The sequence below is a fragment of the Rattus norvegicus genome, chromosome 16 (assembly GCF_021556685.1).
Source record: "Rattus norvegicus strain SHRSP/BbbUtx chromosome 16, alternate assembly SHRSP_T2T, whole genome shotgun sequence".
In the NCBI taxonomy this organism is placed as follows: domain Eukaryota; kingdom Metazoa; phylum Chordata; class Mammalia; order Rodentia; family Muridae; genus Rattus; species Rattus norvegicus.
In genome coordinates, this window is record NC_141549.1 from 75327984 (window position 1) to 75344575 (window position 16592).

At 41.9% G+C, this 16592-nt stretch overlaps 2 protein-coding genes across 9 annotated transcripts in view; both read left to right on the forward strand.

The window, feature by feature from the left end:
• The window catches only part of Erich1 (glutamate-rich 1), a gene marked incomplete at its 5' end in the record, with an annotated part of 52793804 nt that overhangs the window by 44457424 nt on the left and 8319788 nt on the right, over positions 1-16592 (forward strand).
• Positions 1-16592, forward strand: part of Adam5 (ADAM metallopeptidase domain 5) — a 76023-nt gene that overhangs the window by 55606 nt on the left and 3825 nt on the right. For 7 of the 9 annotated variants that reach the window (NM_001436617.1, NM_001436613.1, XM_087588983.1 and 4 more), the window contains 3 exons: positions 375-537; positions 2473-2526; positions 12465-12659. In NM_001436617.1, the coding sequence (NP_001423546.1) occupies positions 375-537; positions 2473-2526; positions 12465-12477 (230 nt within the window). In that variant the 3' untranslated portion in view covers positions 12478-12659. Of the gene's footprint in view, positions 1-374; positions 538-2472; positions 2527-12464; positions 12660-16592 lie in introns of those variants that run through there. The other 2 variants (XM_087588984.1, NM_001436614.1) reach the window with 1 other exon arrangement.

The window sequence follows — 16592 nt, forward strand, 5'->3', positions numbered from 1 at the left end:
CGGTGCCCTCTTCTGGTGTCTGAAGAGAACTACAGTCTGAAGATGAGTTACAGTGTGCTCATATACACAAAATAAACAAATCCCTCTTAAAAAGGAGGGCATGAATTTGAAAGAAAGCAAGGAGGACATGGGAGGGCGTGAAGGGCAGAAAGGGAAAAGGGAAAAATTATTTAGAAAAAAACATACTAAAACTTCAATAAAATATATTGATCTAACTTTAAGTTTTTTTTTTTAAATTATACTGTGGTATATATGGATGGTGTATATATGTCTAATGTTGGGGAATAATTCTGGTAATGATATATTTTCGACTTTTCCATTTGGTTACTAGAATCTCAAGACACAACTTAAAATTGGTGTTTTTCCCCTTCTAGAAGGGAAAAGCGCTAAGCAGCAGAATCGTGGTATTCACCCAAAGCAGCAACTCCAGCTTATTCTGTATATAACGCTGCCCTTGATTATGATTATCTCGGCTGTATTTATAAAGCAAAGCAAACTGAGTCGGCTATGCGGCAGAGAAAGAAGCGAAGGCACCAGGTATCTATTAGATATGCGCACACACTCACCATCATCGGATCCAGTGGGCCAAGACAAAATGATTGGTCTTCATTAAAAATAAGATTGTAGGCAAGGTGATGCGGAGAGGCGCACAGGCACACTTTGCAAAAATGGGTTGGTTTCCACATGCGTCCCCATCCCTGAAACCACTCGCTTTATCACCAGCATCCCCGAGAGAGGCGGTGCCGCGTGCAGGCATCTCGCAGGCAAGTTTGGCTATCAGTTCACTGGTCCTGTCGGTAGGCCATGCTGTCCCATTGTTAGGCTCACATCACGGTGAACTCTAATATCAAAATGAAAAGTCACAGTCTAAATTTATTATCCTAGACACTTACGTGACTTCTCCACACAGTAATTGGGTGAATTCTTGGTAGCATCAGACTGACAGACAAGAGACAGCACGATGTCACTTAGCTTCAGAAAACTTGGTCTTGTGTTATAACTTTGGCATGCAGAACTATGAGTCCTTGATCGACTGATACAACCTCTGTATACTTGTAGTGATTTTCGGTAACTCTATAAGCATGAAATAAAAAAAAGGCTTTCCAGTTTATCCCAAATCTCTAAAAACATGTATTTAATAAGTAAAGCCACCCTACTATCTGGAACCAGTTACAGAGATAGTTAATACTGTGTCAAGCTCCATTGTGTATTTCATAGTATGTTGCCATAACATTTTCCCCTGGTTTTACCTTTTCAGAATTTATAGGAAGATTCAACCAAAGTGTTTGTCCATGATAAGGGGAAAGCATATTTAAAAATAAAAGAGAAAATAACAGATTTTTTCCCTAGAACTATATATTTATTTCATAGACAGAGAAAGAATAATGATTAAATAGCACTTAGAAACAGAAATGCCCATCAGTGGGCTGGGGAGCTGGATCAGCGAGAAAAGTGTTTACCATGCTACTGTGCAAACCTGAGTCTGGATGCTCAGCCCCCTGTATAAAAACCTTAGTATGGCGGCATGAGCTTATAACCCCAACACTCTGCTGGAAGGCAGATATAGGGGCATCTCTGGGGAGTTGTCCAGGCCATCAAGCCGAAATAATGAGCCCCAGGTTCAGAGAGACACTGTGTCCCCGCATACCCTGAAAAAGTTGTGGAGTGATTAAATAAGATATTGCCACACACATGTACACATACATGGACAAGTGTATACACACACACACACACTCTCACATACACACATACATATATACACACTCATACACATACACACACTCACATACACACATACATATACACATACACACACACTCACATACACACATACATATACACACACTCATACACACACAGACACACACACACACACATACACACACGCACGCACACTATCTTTCACAAACACGCTTGTCATTTGTCGTGCAATATCACTTGTGAGTTGGTTGAAACACACATCAACCCACAGAAACATTATTTGCATCCAAATGAAAGCGACTTAACACACAATTTTAAATCCAAAGTATTGCTTAGATATGCCCATATAACAAAAATTCTCAGAATTGTTTTATATTTTTTATATGGTTGTTAGAGATTATCTGAAATTTAAACTTACTTTGGCAGATTCACAAAAACAACATCAGAACTGGATGTGTTAATGGGGTAGTATGTTTTGATTAACATGATATTTTGAACATTGCTAATGTCTTTGCCTTAATTCAACTTAATGACTGGGATATCGTGGATGGGGCTACCTATGTAGGTATGGGTTGGTAGCATAAATACTTGGGCTAGTGCAGGTGTCAGGGAAATGTCTGTTCCAAAGCACAAGTGGCACCCATTCGTGTTGGAAAATGACATTTCATGTATACAAACCATGCTGCTTCCTTGGACAAATGGTTTTTGTATTTAATGTTTGAGATTCAGTCTTTTTTCTCCTGTTAAAAAAGAACTTTCTCAACCTTGCAGCTGTATAACAGAAGACAGTGTGAGTAACACCAAGATGACCACCAACGAAGGAAGGTAAGTACGGAGCGACACAATTGATCCCTTGCACTGATTAGGCTTTAGGCTTGCCGAACATTGCAACATTTCTTTCTGATAGCCTCTATGGGTGTCATCATAGATAATCTCACGACAGTAAGCAACATAGTTGCATGATAGCCTGGTCTGTTCTAGTGAGCTGCCCAGAAGGATGGTTGAACGTCTGTGCTAGCATACATGAGACTACCAGCTGTGGGTGTGGAGAAGACTTGATTAGCAGAGAGGAGGAGAATGTATGTTTGGACGGCACATTACTGTCATGTAAAAAGCTGCATGATAAGGATGCCCTACGCACGTATAGTCGTGAGATTATCTCAAAGAAATGAGTGTTACCGAGAGCGACCTTAGAGCTGTCTACAACAGCTTTGTTCTTTAATCCATCTAGAAAAGTAGAGTTATAGACCAGATATGGAAAAATAGATCACTTGTGTGAATTAGGCACTCCCTTGCTGTCAGTCATAAAAATTCCCCTTACAGAACAAGGGGTAGAATATGAGACAGGAGTCAATTCCGTGCAAAAGTCTATGATTCTTTTGAGATCTCAACCTTGTAGTGTGTGTTACACAGTATGACGGTATTTTCAGTAAAACTTGAGATCCATTACTGAGCTGAGAAACATTTAGGAGGAGAATTATTTCGTACTGGCAGTTATTGTCATACTGTTGTTAAAAGTCTATTTTACAAAAACCAGAAGAACTAGGGATGTCTCTATTTGAATTATAAGGAGATATACGTTGTGTGGAACATTTTTTTTTTTGGTGGGGGAGAGACTTGAACACATGTGGGCTTACCCCATCTATAAAAGGAATGGCAGACTACAGAAGGAACGACAGACTAAGCAATGATGCTACTGAAGCCCAGATTGGTGAAATGGTGAGGTTACTGGGGTGTTTGCAGGAGAATAGTTTAGTCACAGGAAAAAACATGACTTACTGACGACTAGTTAGCCGTCTCACCAAAAGCTTAGTCCAACAGTGGCGATGATTAAGAAAAGCTGGAACCCTCGCTCTCTCTGTACTCATGATGGACAGGCAGTACCTCAAGTTAGGCATTCGTTCTCTTCAGCATTCTTTACTGTTTAGATAACCTTAGGGAGGGAGGGGTCTTTGTGTTAGGTAAGATTTAGGGACTTCCTGAGACTTGAAAATGACTTTGCTTCCTGAATCTTAAATCTTAATTTTTACAACTTCCTGTTGTCATTTAAAAAAAAAACTTGCCTCTAGGAAGAACGTTTAACTTAGAGGAAATTGCTAAATATAATAGATACACAATAAACATGTGTATCTGTTAAAACCCTAACAACATAGAAAAAGACCATCTAACTGTATTCAAAGACCCTGAATGGAAAGAAGAGTAGAAACAAATCAATACAAGAAAAATAACTGGAGTCAGCAAAGATAAAAGATGACTCTGAAAAGATCATAAAATTTATACAAATTAACATATGACTCAAATCAAGAGAGAAGTGATATGAATTATTAATATAAGATGGCATTATTTTTATTTTCTGGGCATTAGAAGAACTTAAAAGTAAGCAAATTAAAATTCTTAACTCCTCCCCAAACATGTATGTATCCAGCCTCATGACGCAATCGTGAGGCCCAGCAGTCAGTTATCTTACGTCTACTCAAAGTCTGAGAGCTACAGTTCAAGCTCTCTTTGTCAGCAATGGCAGCACACACCTGTAATTCCAGTGCTTGACAGGTTGGGGCAGTAGGATCACCATGGCTCTCGTTGCTGTGATTACAGGTACAAGCAGTCACCTTTGGCTCTACTGGAATTTCACGTCAATGTCATTAGAGACACTACCTTATGTACTTTACTTTTTGTGGCTCTTTTGTCTAACCTAGGCATCATGATGATTGCCTCCATTGTTAACTTGACACAATCTAGAGTCATCTGGAGAAGGAGTCACAGTGGGATCAGGGCATACCTGGGGAGGATTATCCTGATTATGATTCGATCACTGTTGGGGTGCCTCTTCCTGTCAGGTGATCCCGAGCTGTCTCCGCATAGAGAAAGAGAGCTGAGAACAGGGAGCAGGCATTCACACCCTCTGTTCCTGGCTGTGGAAGTGACCAGCGACTGCTGCCTTGACTTCCCCCTGGTGATGGACCATAACCTCGAAACTGTGTGCTAAACAAAGGTTTCTTCCCCAAGTGGCTTTCGTTATGGTATTTTACCATTTCAACCAGCAGAGAAACATTAACAGGCACCAAAGTGATGCTGGCCTTGTCCAATGTGTCTTCTTTATCTTACTCTTTGTGGTTAGAAATCAGTCCTTCCTTTCTTGAATTTCTTTCCTTTCTTAAAAGTCAAGTTTTCATGTATTCCGGGCTAGCCTCAAAGTAGTTAGCCAGCAGGGTCCAACCTTGAACCTCGATTCTCCCACCTCTTCTCACAAGTGTCCAGTTTATACTACAAGATTCTTTATCCACTTACCATCAAGGAGGCACCTAGGGATGGTTCCGTGATTTGCCTTTGTGAATAGCACCTAAACTTGGGATTTTGCTTGAGTTCTTCTGTCCTTTATCCTTAACCCAGACAGGCGTTTATTCAGTCACTTTTTCAAAGAACCAAGTCTTTGCTTTGCTGCTCTTATTGTTGGGTCCGATCCATTCTGCTGTGTTTTCTACCAGTTCTTTCTCTCCTGTTCTCTGTGTGTTTATTTTTTCTTTTTCTGAGAGGCCTAATCTTGGGCTTTATTTGAACTCCTCCCTTGTTACCACAAACTCTTATTGTTCCAAACTTCTCTCTCAAAACTGTCCTCGGACATTAGATAAAGTTTGAACACAGAATGCCCCCGTCTCTCCGTGTATTAAAGGTTTGCTTTCCAGAGTATGAGCTTTTGTAGAGTGTTTGGATCTTAAGAACCCTGACCTAATTGATGGACGTATCACTCCCTGGTGAATGCATAACACCATGACAGAAAGATCATGTAAAGTAGGAAATGAGGTCCAGGGGTCCAGTTGCAATGGGGAGCGGGATCACTGAGCGCATCCTCTTGGGGTCATATCATGTCCTCATGTTTGCCTGTCTTCTTTACTTCTTCCATGGCTCTCGCATTCCTGTGCGAGGGTTCCTCTTCTTAAAATTAAAAGTTCAGGCAACAAATCAAAGTAGGTAGGTGGTACAACCCTAAATTAAATCCCCCTCTCTGTGTGCATGTGTGTGTATGTGTGTGTGTGTGTGTGTGTGTGTGCATGTGCGTGTGTGTTTGTGTGTGTGCGTGCATGTGTGTGTGTGTGTGTGTGTGTGTGTGTGTGTGTTGGAAAGACAATGAAAGCCATCTTTGGAGATCAACTATCAGAATAAGTTATTAATTAAAAAAAATGCATGAAAACTCCATAGCACAACCCTGAAACAATGTTTCTGCTAATGAAGACAATTGCTTGATGACAAAGTGAGTTAATTACTTAAATAGACATTTCACTAAAGCCTCAACCAGCCATCCAGAACAAACAAAAGCAGGGAATGCTTCCAACTCGACAACTCGCCCCCTAACGTCTCAAGTAAAATCCGAAGCCTCCAACACATCTTCAACCAAAGGGTGCGTGTGGATGGCTAGCAGGTGTGTGAAAAGATGCTCAAGACCATAATCCTCAGAGACATGCCTGTCATGAGAGGGGGCACATCTGTTAGGAAGGCTCTTATCAGTGAAATGAAGTCAGACTTAGAATGTCGAATGGGAGCACTACTAATCAATGGAAACAAAGCCCCAGACATTCAAGATTAACAAATCCCAGAGTCACATAGCAACATAGCCTCACAATAAACACTATTGTACATTGCATTTAAACTTAAGATGTGGGTTACCTGTCAAGGGCTCTTATTATAGTCAAATGACCATCCAGTAGCCCAACGTGGTCATGAACTCATGGTCACTCCATCCCCAAATACTGTGAGTGGCAGGATTATAGTTGTGTGCTACAATGCCGGTCAGACAGTCTTGGAACAAAGATGGATTTACTTTCATTACCTTAAGAAAAAGTGAATTATGAAAGAAGTTTCCTCTCTCCAGTGTTCAGTTGGCCAAGATTTTCTGCCATTCTGTCTTGACTAGATTGACTATTTCTTCTGCCGTACAGAAACTTGTTGTTTCTTCAAGTCACCCTCGTGCGTTGTTGGCTCTCCCTCCTGAGCACACACAGTTCTGTTGAGGTTGTTCCGCCAATGACTCCGTCTTGAATTTGTTTTCTTTTTCTTTTTCTTTTTTCTTTTTTCTTTTTTTCAGAGCTGGGGACCGAACCCAGGGCCTTGCGCTTGCCAGGGCAAGCGCTCTACCACTGAGCTAAATCCCCAACCCCTTGAATTTGTCTTTCTACTTGGGTAAGGAGAGAGAAAAGGAGTTGATTTGATTCTGCCTGACACAGCCTCCAACTTGGCTACCACTGTTTATTGAAGGTGCTACCTTTTCTCCCTTTTCATATTGTTTGAGAATTTCATGCATGCATATCATATGTTTTATAAGATTGACAACTCCCCCAATTTGTTCCCAACCTACCCACAATTTTTCTCCTTATTTTAAATGCTTCTTTTTTTTTTTTGAAGTCCAAAGATTCTAGTTCTATGTAGAATGTATGTGGGGCTATTGACTAGAGCATCAGTAACCTCTCAGGAGTTGCATCCGTGAGGAAAACGTGGCTCTTTTTCATCTGGCACCATTGATTGCTTGTAGCTCCTCAGCCAGGGGTGGGACTTCCTGAGCCCCTATCCCAACTATGCTAGATTTTGACTGCTTGATCTTATGTAGATCTTGTGTGTGCAGCCATGACCTCTGTGGGCCAATGTGTGCAGTGACTGCACCATGTCCTCATGTTGGATAAATTGTTTTGTAGCAGACACTCAGTACCTCCTTATTAAAATATGTCTGTGTCTTCTTCCACAGTCATTCCTGAACCTTGGGACAGGGATCATGATATCAGTGTCCTACTTAGAACCGAACACTTCAACAATCTTTTATTTTCTGACTCTTGACCAGCTGTGGGTCTCTATATCATTTACTGAGAGAGAGAGAGAGAGAGAGAGAGAGAGAGAGAGAGAGAGAGAGAGAGAGTTTTATCTTTATTTTACTGCTCTTTTGTTTATATACTATAGTTTCCAATTTTGTGTTTTTATTTGTTTTGGGGTGTGTATGTGTGTGTGTGTGTGTGTGTGTGTGTGTGTGCGTGCGTGTGTGTGTGTGTGCACGCACACATACATGTGCACATGGTTTTTCTTTTCTTTTAATTCTGCTTCTCTCTCTCTCTCTCTCTCTCTCTCTCTCTCTCTCTCTCTCTCTTCCTGCTGGTTTCCTAAAGAGAGAGGGAAAGAAGCAATGGGATTTATAGTTGAGAAGGTGAGGGAGGAGATAGGAGAGGGGAAACTGTGATCAGAATATATTGTATAATTTTTCAATAAAAAATAACAAAACCCCCAAACAAATGGGATGATGGACTGATGGACTTGTATGTTCAGTTGGCTTATACTAAAGAAGATATCTTAGATATTAGCCCTCTACCGGATGTAGGGTTAGTGAAGATCTTTTCCCAATCTGTAGGTTGCTATTTTGTGCTGTTGACAGTGTCCTTTGCCTTACAGAAGCTTTGCAGTTTCATGAGGTCCCGTTTATCAATTGTTAATCTTAGAGCCTGAGCCTTTGGTATTCTGTTGAGGAAACTTTCCCCTGTACCAATGCATTTGAGGCTATTTCCTACTTTCCCTTCTATTAGATTCAGTGCATTTGTATTATGTTGTATTTAGGTTTTATGTTGAGGTCCTTGATCTACTTGGACTTGAGCTTTGTACAGGTGATAAATATGGATCTATTTGCATTCTTCTATATGTATCCCACCAGTTGGACCAGCACCATTTGTTGAAGATGCTTCCCTTTTTCCACAGGGTGGTTTTGGCTTCTTTATCAAAGATCAAATATTCATAGGTGTGTGGGTTTATTTCTGGGTCTTCAATTCTATTCCATTGATTGATCTGCCTGTCTGTGTACCAATACCATATAGTTTTTATCACTATTGCTCTGTAATACAGCTTGAGGTCAGGGATGGTGATTCCCCCAGAAGTTCTTTTATTGTTGAGAATTGTTTTTACTATCCAGTGGTTTTTTTTCTGTATGAAGTTGAGAATTGCTCTTTCCACGTCTGTGAAGAATTGTGCTTGAATTTTGATGGGGATTGCACTGAATCTGTAGATTACTTTGATGAGATGGCCCTTTTTTACTATGTTAATCCTACCGATCTATGAGCATGGAAGAGCTTTCCATTTTCTGAGGTCTTCAATTTCTTTCTTTAGGGACTTGCAGTTCTTGTCATATAGATCTTTTACTTGCTTGGTTAGAGTTATACCAAGATATTTTGTCTTATTTTTGCTATATTTCCCTAATTTATACCTCAACCCATTTATCATTTATACAAAGAAAGGCTACTAATTCTTCACTAACTCTACATTCAATTGAGGGCTAATATCTAAAATATACAAAGAACTCAAGAAGTTAGACTCTAACAAAACCCAAATAACTGAATTTTAAAAATGGAGTACAGAGCTAAATAGTGAATTCTCAACAGAGGACTCTTGAATGGCCAAGACTGATTTAAAGAAATATTTAAATATTAAATATTAAATATTTAAATTTAAAGAAATATTCAACATCTACAGATAATCAGGGAGATGCACATCAAAATGACCTTGAGATTTCAACTTAACACCAATCACAATGGCTAAGGTCAAAAACTCGAGGGACAGCACATGCTGGCGAGGATGTGGAGAAAGAGTAACATTCTTCCACTGTTGGTGGGATTACAAATTGGTACAATCACTCTGGAAATCAATCTGGCAGTTACTCAGAAAATTGGCAATAGTTCTACCTGAAGACCCATCTATACCACTCCTGGGCATATACCCAAAGATGCCCCACCATACCACAAGGACATGTATGTGCTCCACTGTGTTCATAAACAGCCTTATTTGTAATAGCCAGAAGCTGGAAACAACCCAGATGTCCCTCATCTGAAGAATGGGTACAGAAAATGTGGTTCATTTTCACAACGGAGTACTACTCCGCTATTGAAGACAAGGGCATCGTGAATTTTGCAGGCAAATGATGGAACATGAAAAATACCATCTTGGAAGAGGTAACCCAGACCCCAAAGGACATGCATGGTATGTATTCACTGATAGGTGCACATTAGCTAAAAGGTACAGAATACCCATGATACAACTCACAGACCATGTGAAGATTGACAAGGGGGAAGGACCAAGTGTGGATACTTCAATCCCACTTAGAATAGGAAACAAAATAATTACAGGAGGCGGAGGGAGGGAGGATGTGAGAGAGAGAACAGGGAAGGGAAGGGGGCAGGATCAGGTATGGGAGGAGACAAGATAGAAGCCCACAGGACCAGGAGAATGAATGGAAATATGTAGCAGTGGGGTTATAGGTGGGGCAGAACCTCTAGAAAGTCCCAGGGACCTGCGATGTGAGAGGTGCCCAAGACTCACTGGGGATGATCTTAGCCAAAATGCCCAACAGTGGGGAGATGCAACCTGAAGATACCAGTGGAAAGACAAGGGCCCCATTTGAGGCATGGGGCTTCCACCCATCCTCAAAATTGTTCCTGTCTAAAGGAAATGCAGGGACAAACATGGAGCAGAAACTGAAGGAAAGACCACCCAGAGACCACCCCATTTATCCCATGCACAGAGACCAAACCTGACACTGTTGCTGAAGCCAAAATATGTTTGCAGACAAGTGCCTGGCATGGCTGTCCTCTGAGAGGCTCTATCAGCCGCTGACTGAGACAGATGCAGATACTTACAGCCAACCACTGGACTGAGGTCAGGTACTCCTGTGCAAGAGTTAGAGGAGGATTGAAGGATCTGAAGGGGATTGCAACCCCATAGGAAGAACAAGAGTATCAACTAACCAGGACCCCTCAGAGCTCCTAGAGACTAAGCTACCAACAAAGGGCACACATGGGCTGCCTGTGACCCCAGCACATATCAGCTGCCTGTGATCCCAGCGCATAGGTAGCAGAGGATGGCTTTGTCTGTCCTCAGTAGGAGAGAATGTTGCTAATCTTGTAGAGACTTGGTGCCCCAGGGAAGGGGGATGCTGGTGAGGGAGCACCCTTTCAGAAGCAGAAGGAATGGGGGATGGGGTGAGGAACTAGGGGAGGGGGAACCCAGAAGGAGGACAACATTTAGAATGTAAATAAATAAAAAAATAAAATAAAATAACTAAAAAAAAAAAAACCAAAAAAAAAAAAAAAACCCGATATCTCAGCATCGGCACCTTAGAGAAGGTGTGACTGCTTCGACATGTTTTTGGACGGATAATTGTCTAGAAAAATTTTAGCATTATCTCACACATGCACACAGAGAGATCATAACTTCAGAGTCACACAGGCTGCAAAATCTCCACCAGATGCACACCGCATATAAACATGAGAAGTAGGGAAAGAAATGTCTAGAATAAACCACGAGTGGTGTCTTTGTTACAAGTAAATAGGCAGATGCAAAATATATTAATTACAAAAGAAACTCTGTGGTTTTGTGCACGAACCAGGAATTTTTTTTATAGTTCTTCTTTAAAGAATTATTTATTTGTATTCCAGCTGTTGTCCTCCCCTCTTCCTGGTTCCCCCTCCCACAGTTCCTCATCCCATTCCTCCTCCCCCTTGCCTCCGAGAGGGCGCTCCCGGCCCAGACATCCCCTTCCCTGGGGCCTCAGGTCTCTCTAGGATTAGGCACAGTCTTCTTCCACTGAGGCCAGACTAGGCAGACCTCTGCTGTATATGTGCCAGGGCCTCCGACCAGCCTGTGTATGCATCCTGGTTGGTGGGTCATTCTCTGGATGCTCCCTGAGGTCTAGGTTAACTGAGACTGCTGTCTTCTATCAAACCCTTAATTCAACCTTGGGTCCCTGACTTCAATCCAATGATTGGCTCTAAGTATTTGCATCTGTCTCAGTCAGCTGCTGCTTGGGCCTCTCAGAGAACAGCCATGCTAGGCTCCTGTCTATAAGCACACCATAGCATCAGTAATAGTGTCAGGGCTTGGTGCCCCTTGCCCCCAACCCCATGAGATGGATACCAAGTTGGTCCGGTCACTGGACCCTTTCCTTTAGTCTCTTCTCCATTTTTGTCCCTGCAGTTCTTTTAGAGAGGAACTATTCTTATTAAACTTCTTACGGTCTGTGGGTTGTATCCTAGATATCCTGTATTTTTGGCTAATATCCCCTTTTCAGTGAGTACCATGCATGTCCTTTGGGTACAAACCTGGAAGTTTTAACCACTGAAGCACACTGTTAAGGCAATGAAAATGCCAGGAATGGAGTTAGAAAAAGACATATTTTCAAAAGATGAGCATTAAACAAACCCAGATAAACATTAGCATTAGCATTGGATGGAAGCCGTCTGTGACTAGAAAAGGTACTCCAAAGACACATATGCAAAGACGACCGCTGCTATCCTGGCACGTGAGTCACTCTGAACATTAAAGCTGCTCTGTATATGAATGTCTACACGTGTATGTGGACATGCGTGTGTGTGCATGTATGTATATGGACATGTGTGTGTATATAATCTAATGTGAAAGAATAAAAACCACACAGAATTACCAGTTTTTCCTCTATACTTTAATTAAAGTTGCTTGTGTCTGAGAGTATAAAGTCCAAGGTATTGTCTTACTGACTCAACTCCTGTGAGGGAACGAGCAGTGTTTTCAGAAGTCAATCGTAATGCACAACTGGGTGCATTTGCTATTGAGGCCCCAGGTAATTGTTTCGTTTTCTAAAATTAACCTGCTATTGATCTTCTCTCCTCAGTGGCCTGTGCCTTTAAAATCATTTGGGCTAGAAGTAGGTTTAGTTGCAGAAGGAACTGAGCAACATGACCTCACTGTCTGTGATCTGGCTTCTCCCACAGCACCCTTCACTAACCACCTCAAGTGTTGCCACCCAAAAAGAAGATAGTCTGGATTAACCACGGGAAACTGGCATTTTGAGCAAGAGGAAGGGGAAAAAACCACCCCCAAACCAACCCACAGCTTCTCTCCCACTTCTGCAGAGATAAATGAGGACTCTAAACCATGAACTAATAAATCAGCGGTGGCTGAACAAATGCGTGTATGTCTGGTGTCTTCTCTGTGCATCAGTTCCGTTTCTATCTTACCTGCTTCTGTCTTTGTCTGGGAGAAATGGTGGGTCCGCAGTGAGCAGAGTAAGACTTGATGCTCATAGAGCTGTCAGGAGACCCCAGGACGCCCTCACTTCCCGAGGGCCAAGGCTCTCCTGTCCCCATTTTCTCATTGCCTACGGTGGCCTGCTTCTTCGCTGTCTCCTTCTAACCTTCTCACCTCAGACATTTATTCCCAGAAGAACAAATCCCATACCTGTTTGACCAGTGCTTCCCTTCTTCCATAAATGCTAACTTATGCCAAGCTATCTGTTTAAAAGGGGCTGGAGAGGAGGCTTGAACTGAGAACACTGGCTGCTCTTCCAGATGACCAGATTCAATTACCAGCACCCACAGGACAGCTCACAACTGTCTGTAACTCCAGTTCCAGTGATCTGAGGCCCTCTCCTAGCCTCAATGGGCACCATGCATGCACGGTAAACAGACGTACATTCAGGCAAAACACCCATACAAATAAAAACAAACTAAAAAAAAAAGCATCAAAAGTAGATTTATCATTAAGCTGAGGAAGGAAAAAGTCCAGGGTTAATTTTCTGCACAGCTCTCTTCCAAAGACAAGGACTTATGTTATTACCATTCATCAAATGCGATATAATTGAGGCCATGGTGAGTGGGTCCACTCTACTGTTTACCAAGTCCCTTGGTACTGGTGTATTGGTGCACTACATATCAGCCCATTGGAATGGATCGTGAATGTTTCCAAACTTGCACAAGTCAGTTAAACTGTCTTAATTAAATTGCTGCGATAAATGACAGATAACACAACGTAACAATTCTTAATTATTTTACTGTAATCTTATCTTTGCCCCCAAGACACTGGTGATTGGGCTCTTGTGGAAGAATTTTCTCTCTTTCCAGCTCTACAAAGATCAACCGTTGGCTTGCAATCAGCCATTTTCTACTGAAATCTATAAATGCACTTGTGTTTTATTCATCTCCATGGAGACAGCTGTATATTTCCCAGCCGGCCATTGACTGTAGGCCATATCAACGTTTCCCTATTTAATTTTGTTTATAGATTGTGTGTAGATATATGTACACGCACATGCCACAGAATCTGTGTAAGGGTCAGAAAAAAAAACTTGTGGGGATTGGTTTCTCTCCTCCTATCACTGCTATGCAAATATGAAAGTGAAGGACAATGGGATTCGATTTTAACATTTAACGTTGTTAAAGTAACAAAACAAACCAGAACAAAACTGAAAGGCCTGTGAGACAGCTTATCATGAAAAGGACCTTAATGCCCAACCTGATGTCTGCAAATCTACATGAAGGACTAAGAGAGTGAACTCTCACAGGTTGTCCTCTCATCTGCATGTGTGAGGCTATCACACCCCTCCCCTCCTGGTGTGGCACACTTTTGCACGTGCATACACACACAATAAATAATGATTAGTTTTAAAAACAAAGGGTCGCCAGTTAGAGCAAGAATTCAGGACAACTGTGGAGTATGTATGTCTATAGTAATCATTTGGGAGAGCAATTTGGAGGTTTCTCATGATAGTTAAATGTATGTTGACCTCATGATTCATTTTTTCCTACCATTCAGTATTTACCTAATGGGAAAGAAAGCATATCGCAGTACAATGATGGCACTCAGAAGGTTACTATAACCTCGTTTGTAATAGTAAAAATGACACACACAAATATCCACTCACACATGAGTGGATAAACAGACTGTAGGTTATCCATACAATGGAATGCTTACATAAAACATGGGTGAGTCTAAGAGCTATGTAAAGAAACGAAAAGGTAATGTGCTCATTATGACTACACCTGTGTTTAAAGCATGCAGAGTTATCTGCATGGTGCTGACCAGTCAGCGATTGCTTGCTCACATTGGTCCTGGAGCTTCGGATGGATTCTAAAAGTGAGGGAATTTCAGACGTGATGCATATCTTCACCATATTGATTGTGCATTCAACTATATTATTGAAACTCTAAGAATATCAGAGTATAATGGGCATCATGAAATTTAATGCCTACGTATAATTTTGGTTCATATCCCTTCACTATAATTTTGTCGTCAGTGACCAACCAGAGACCAAACCCTTAAAGAAAACTGGGTCTCCCTCCTTATTTACTAAATGAGAACTAACATATCCAGGATGTAACGTTGACTTATAATAACCTTCAGAATATCTTAGACACATCCTTTCCATAATGGGGAGGAAGATGACGTTGGCTGGTCACCAACATATTTATTTCTCCAGCAACATTCTTTCTGTTTATGACCAAGATGGATAAAAAGGAGAGTTGTACCTTTCTCCTTGAGATACTAGTCTACTCCACCTTTTCTTCCCTTGCCTTTGGTTTGCCTTTGTTCCTTGTGCATAGCAGTCGCTGCAGGTACTGTTGGCAGAACATTCTTGAAAAAACCGAAGACCATATTTTTGTAGACTGTGCAGTTCAAACTACTACTCTACGAGGCACAATGAAGACACAGTGGAACTGTGATTAGGAAGGTCTTCCCTTTCTTGCTGCATTCTGCAGGCCTTGGAGAAGAGTCCCTTCCTTTGGGTGGCTACATATCACCTCTCATATCTTTGCCTCCCTAATTAGAAACCTCTGCAATCTATGACTTTCCTTCAGGTCTACCTGCGCCTCTGGTAGACTTTTTCCTTTCTAAAGTTGCATTCTTTTGGCCTAGAAGAAAATTTCCGTGGCCTCTTCATCTGCATGTCTTCTCACTTTTCTTCCCAAACCCTGACACTGCGATTCTTTCAGTCTCCAGCAAAGGTTTTTACATGGAGAGAAAACCACACAGCTTGGATCTTGCTCCAAGGAAAACTGCTGCTCAATGGGCGAAGGATGGAAAGATGAAGCCGCGTTAAATCCCTAGTATTTTTAGTGTCTGCCTCAGTTTTGAGCAAGACATGTGGCCTTCTGAGGGGTGGCATCCACCCAATTATTCAGGAAGATAATAGTGTCATGCTGACTCACACAAACTGTAGAGTCCTTTTGGAAGAGGGAACCTCAGTTGAGACAATGCTCCCACTAGATTGACCTGTGGGCAAGCCTGTGGTACTTGCTTGCTTTCTTTCTTTATTTGTCTGTCTATTTGACTGATGGTTGATGTGTGAGGGCACAGGGAGCAAGCCAGCAAACAGCCACTGTCCATGGCTTCTGGATTCCTTCTTATTAGAGTGCCTGTCTTGACTTCCCTCAGTGATTGGCTGTTACCTGGAAGTGTAAGTGATATTAACCCTTCTTCCCCAAGTCACTTTTGTTCACAGTCTTTCATCACAGCCATAGAAGAAACCTTAACCAAGACCAATAACAACCTAAGACGCGGTGCTCTGATGACCAATGTCTCCTGAGGCGCTTCCAGGCTTAGCTCTCTGTGGCCTGAAACTTTTGCCAAGCACTGTTGCTCCTAATGTTTCCAGTTTGTTGTTGTCGTCGTCGTCGTCGTCGTCGTCGTCGTCGTCATCGTCGTCGTTGTTTTTCTGGTCCAAACGTCATTTGGAAGCGATCCTGTATCCTCTTAGCTTTGATCAGGTAGTCCTCCCAAGAAGCCTTCTGCTGTGGAACTGCTCCCCAGAGCTTACATTGGGACATTGTTTGTTTACCAGTGCTAGCACTAACACACTTCCTCCTGCTCCAGGATCTCTTCTTGACTCTTTAGAAGGGAAGGCTCCCCTCTGGAACAACATCTCATCTTAACCACGACTGTGATGCCTCAACTCTTTAGTCATCCTAAGCTTAGTTTTATTTCTCCCCTGGAGTATTCTTTTTTTATTTTCTTTATTAACTTGAGTATTTCTTATTTACATTTCGATTTTTATTCCCTTTCCCGGTTTCCGGGCCAACATCCCCCCCAACCCCTACCCCTCCCCTTCTCTATAGGTGTTCCCC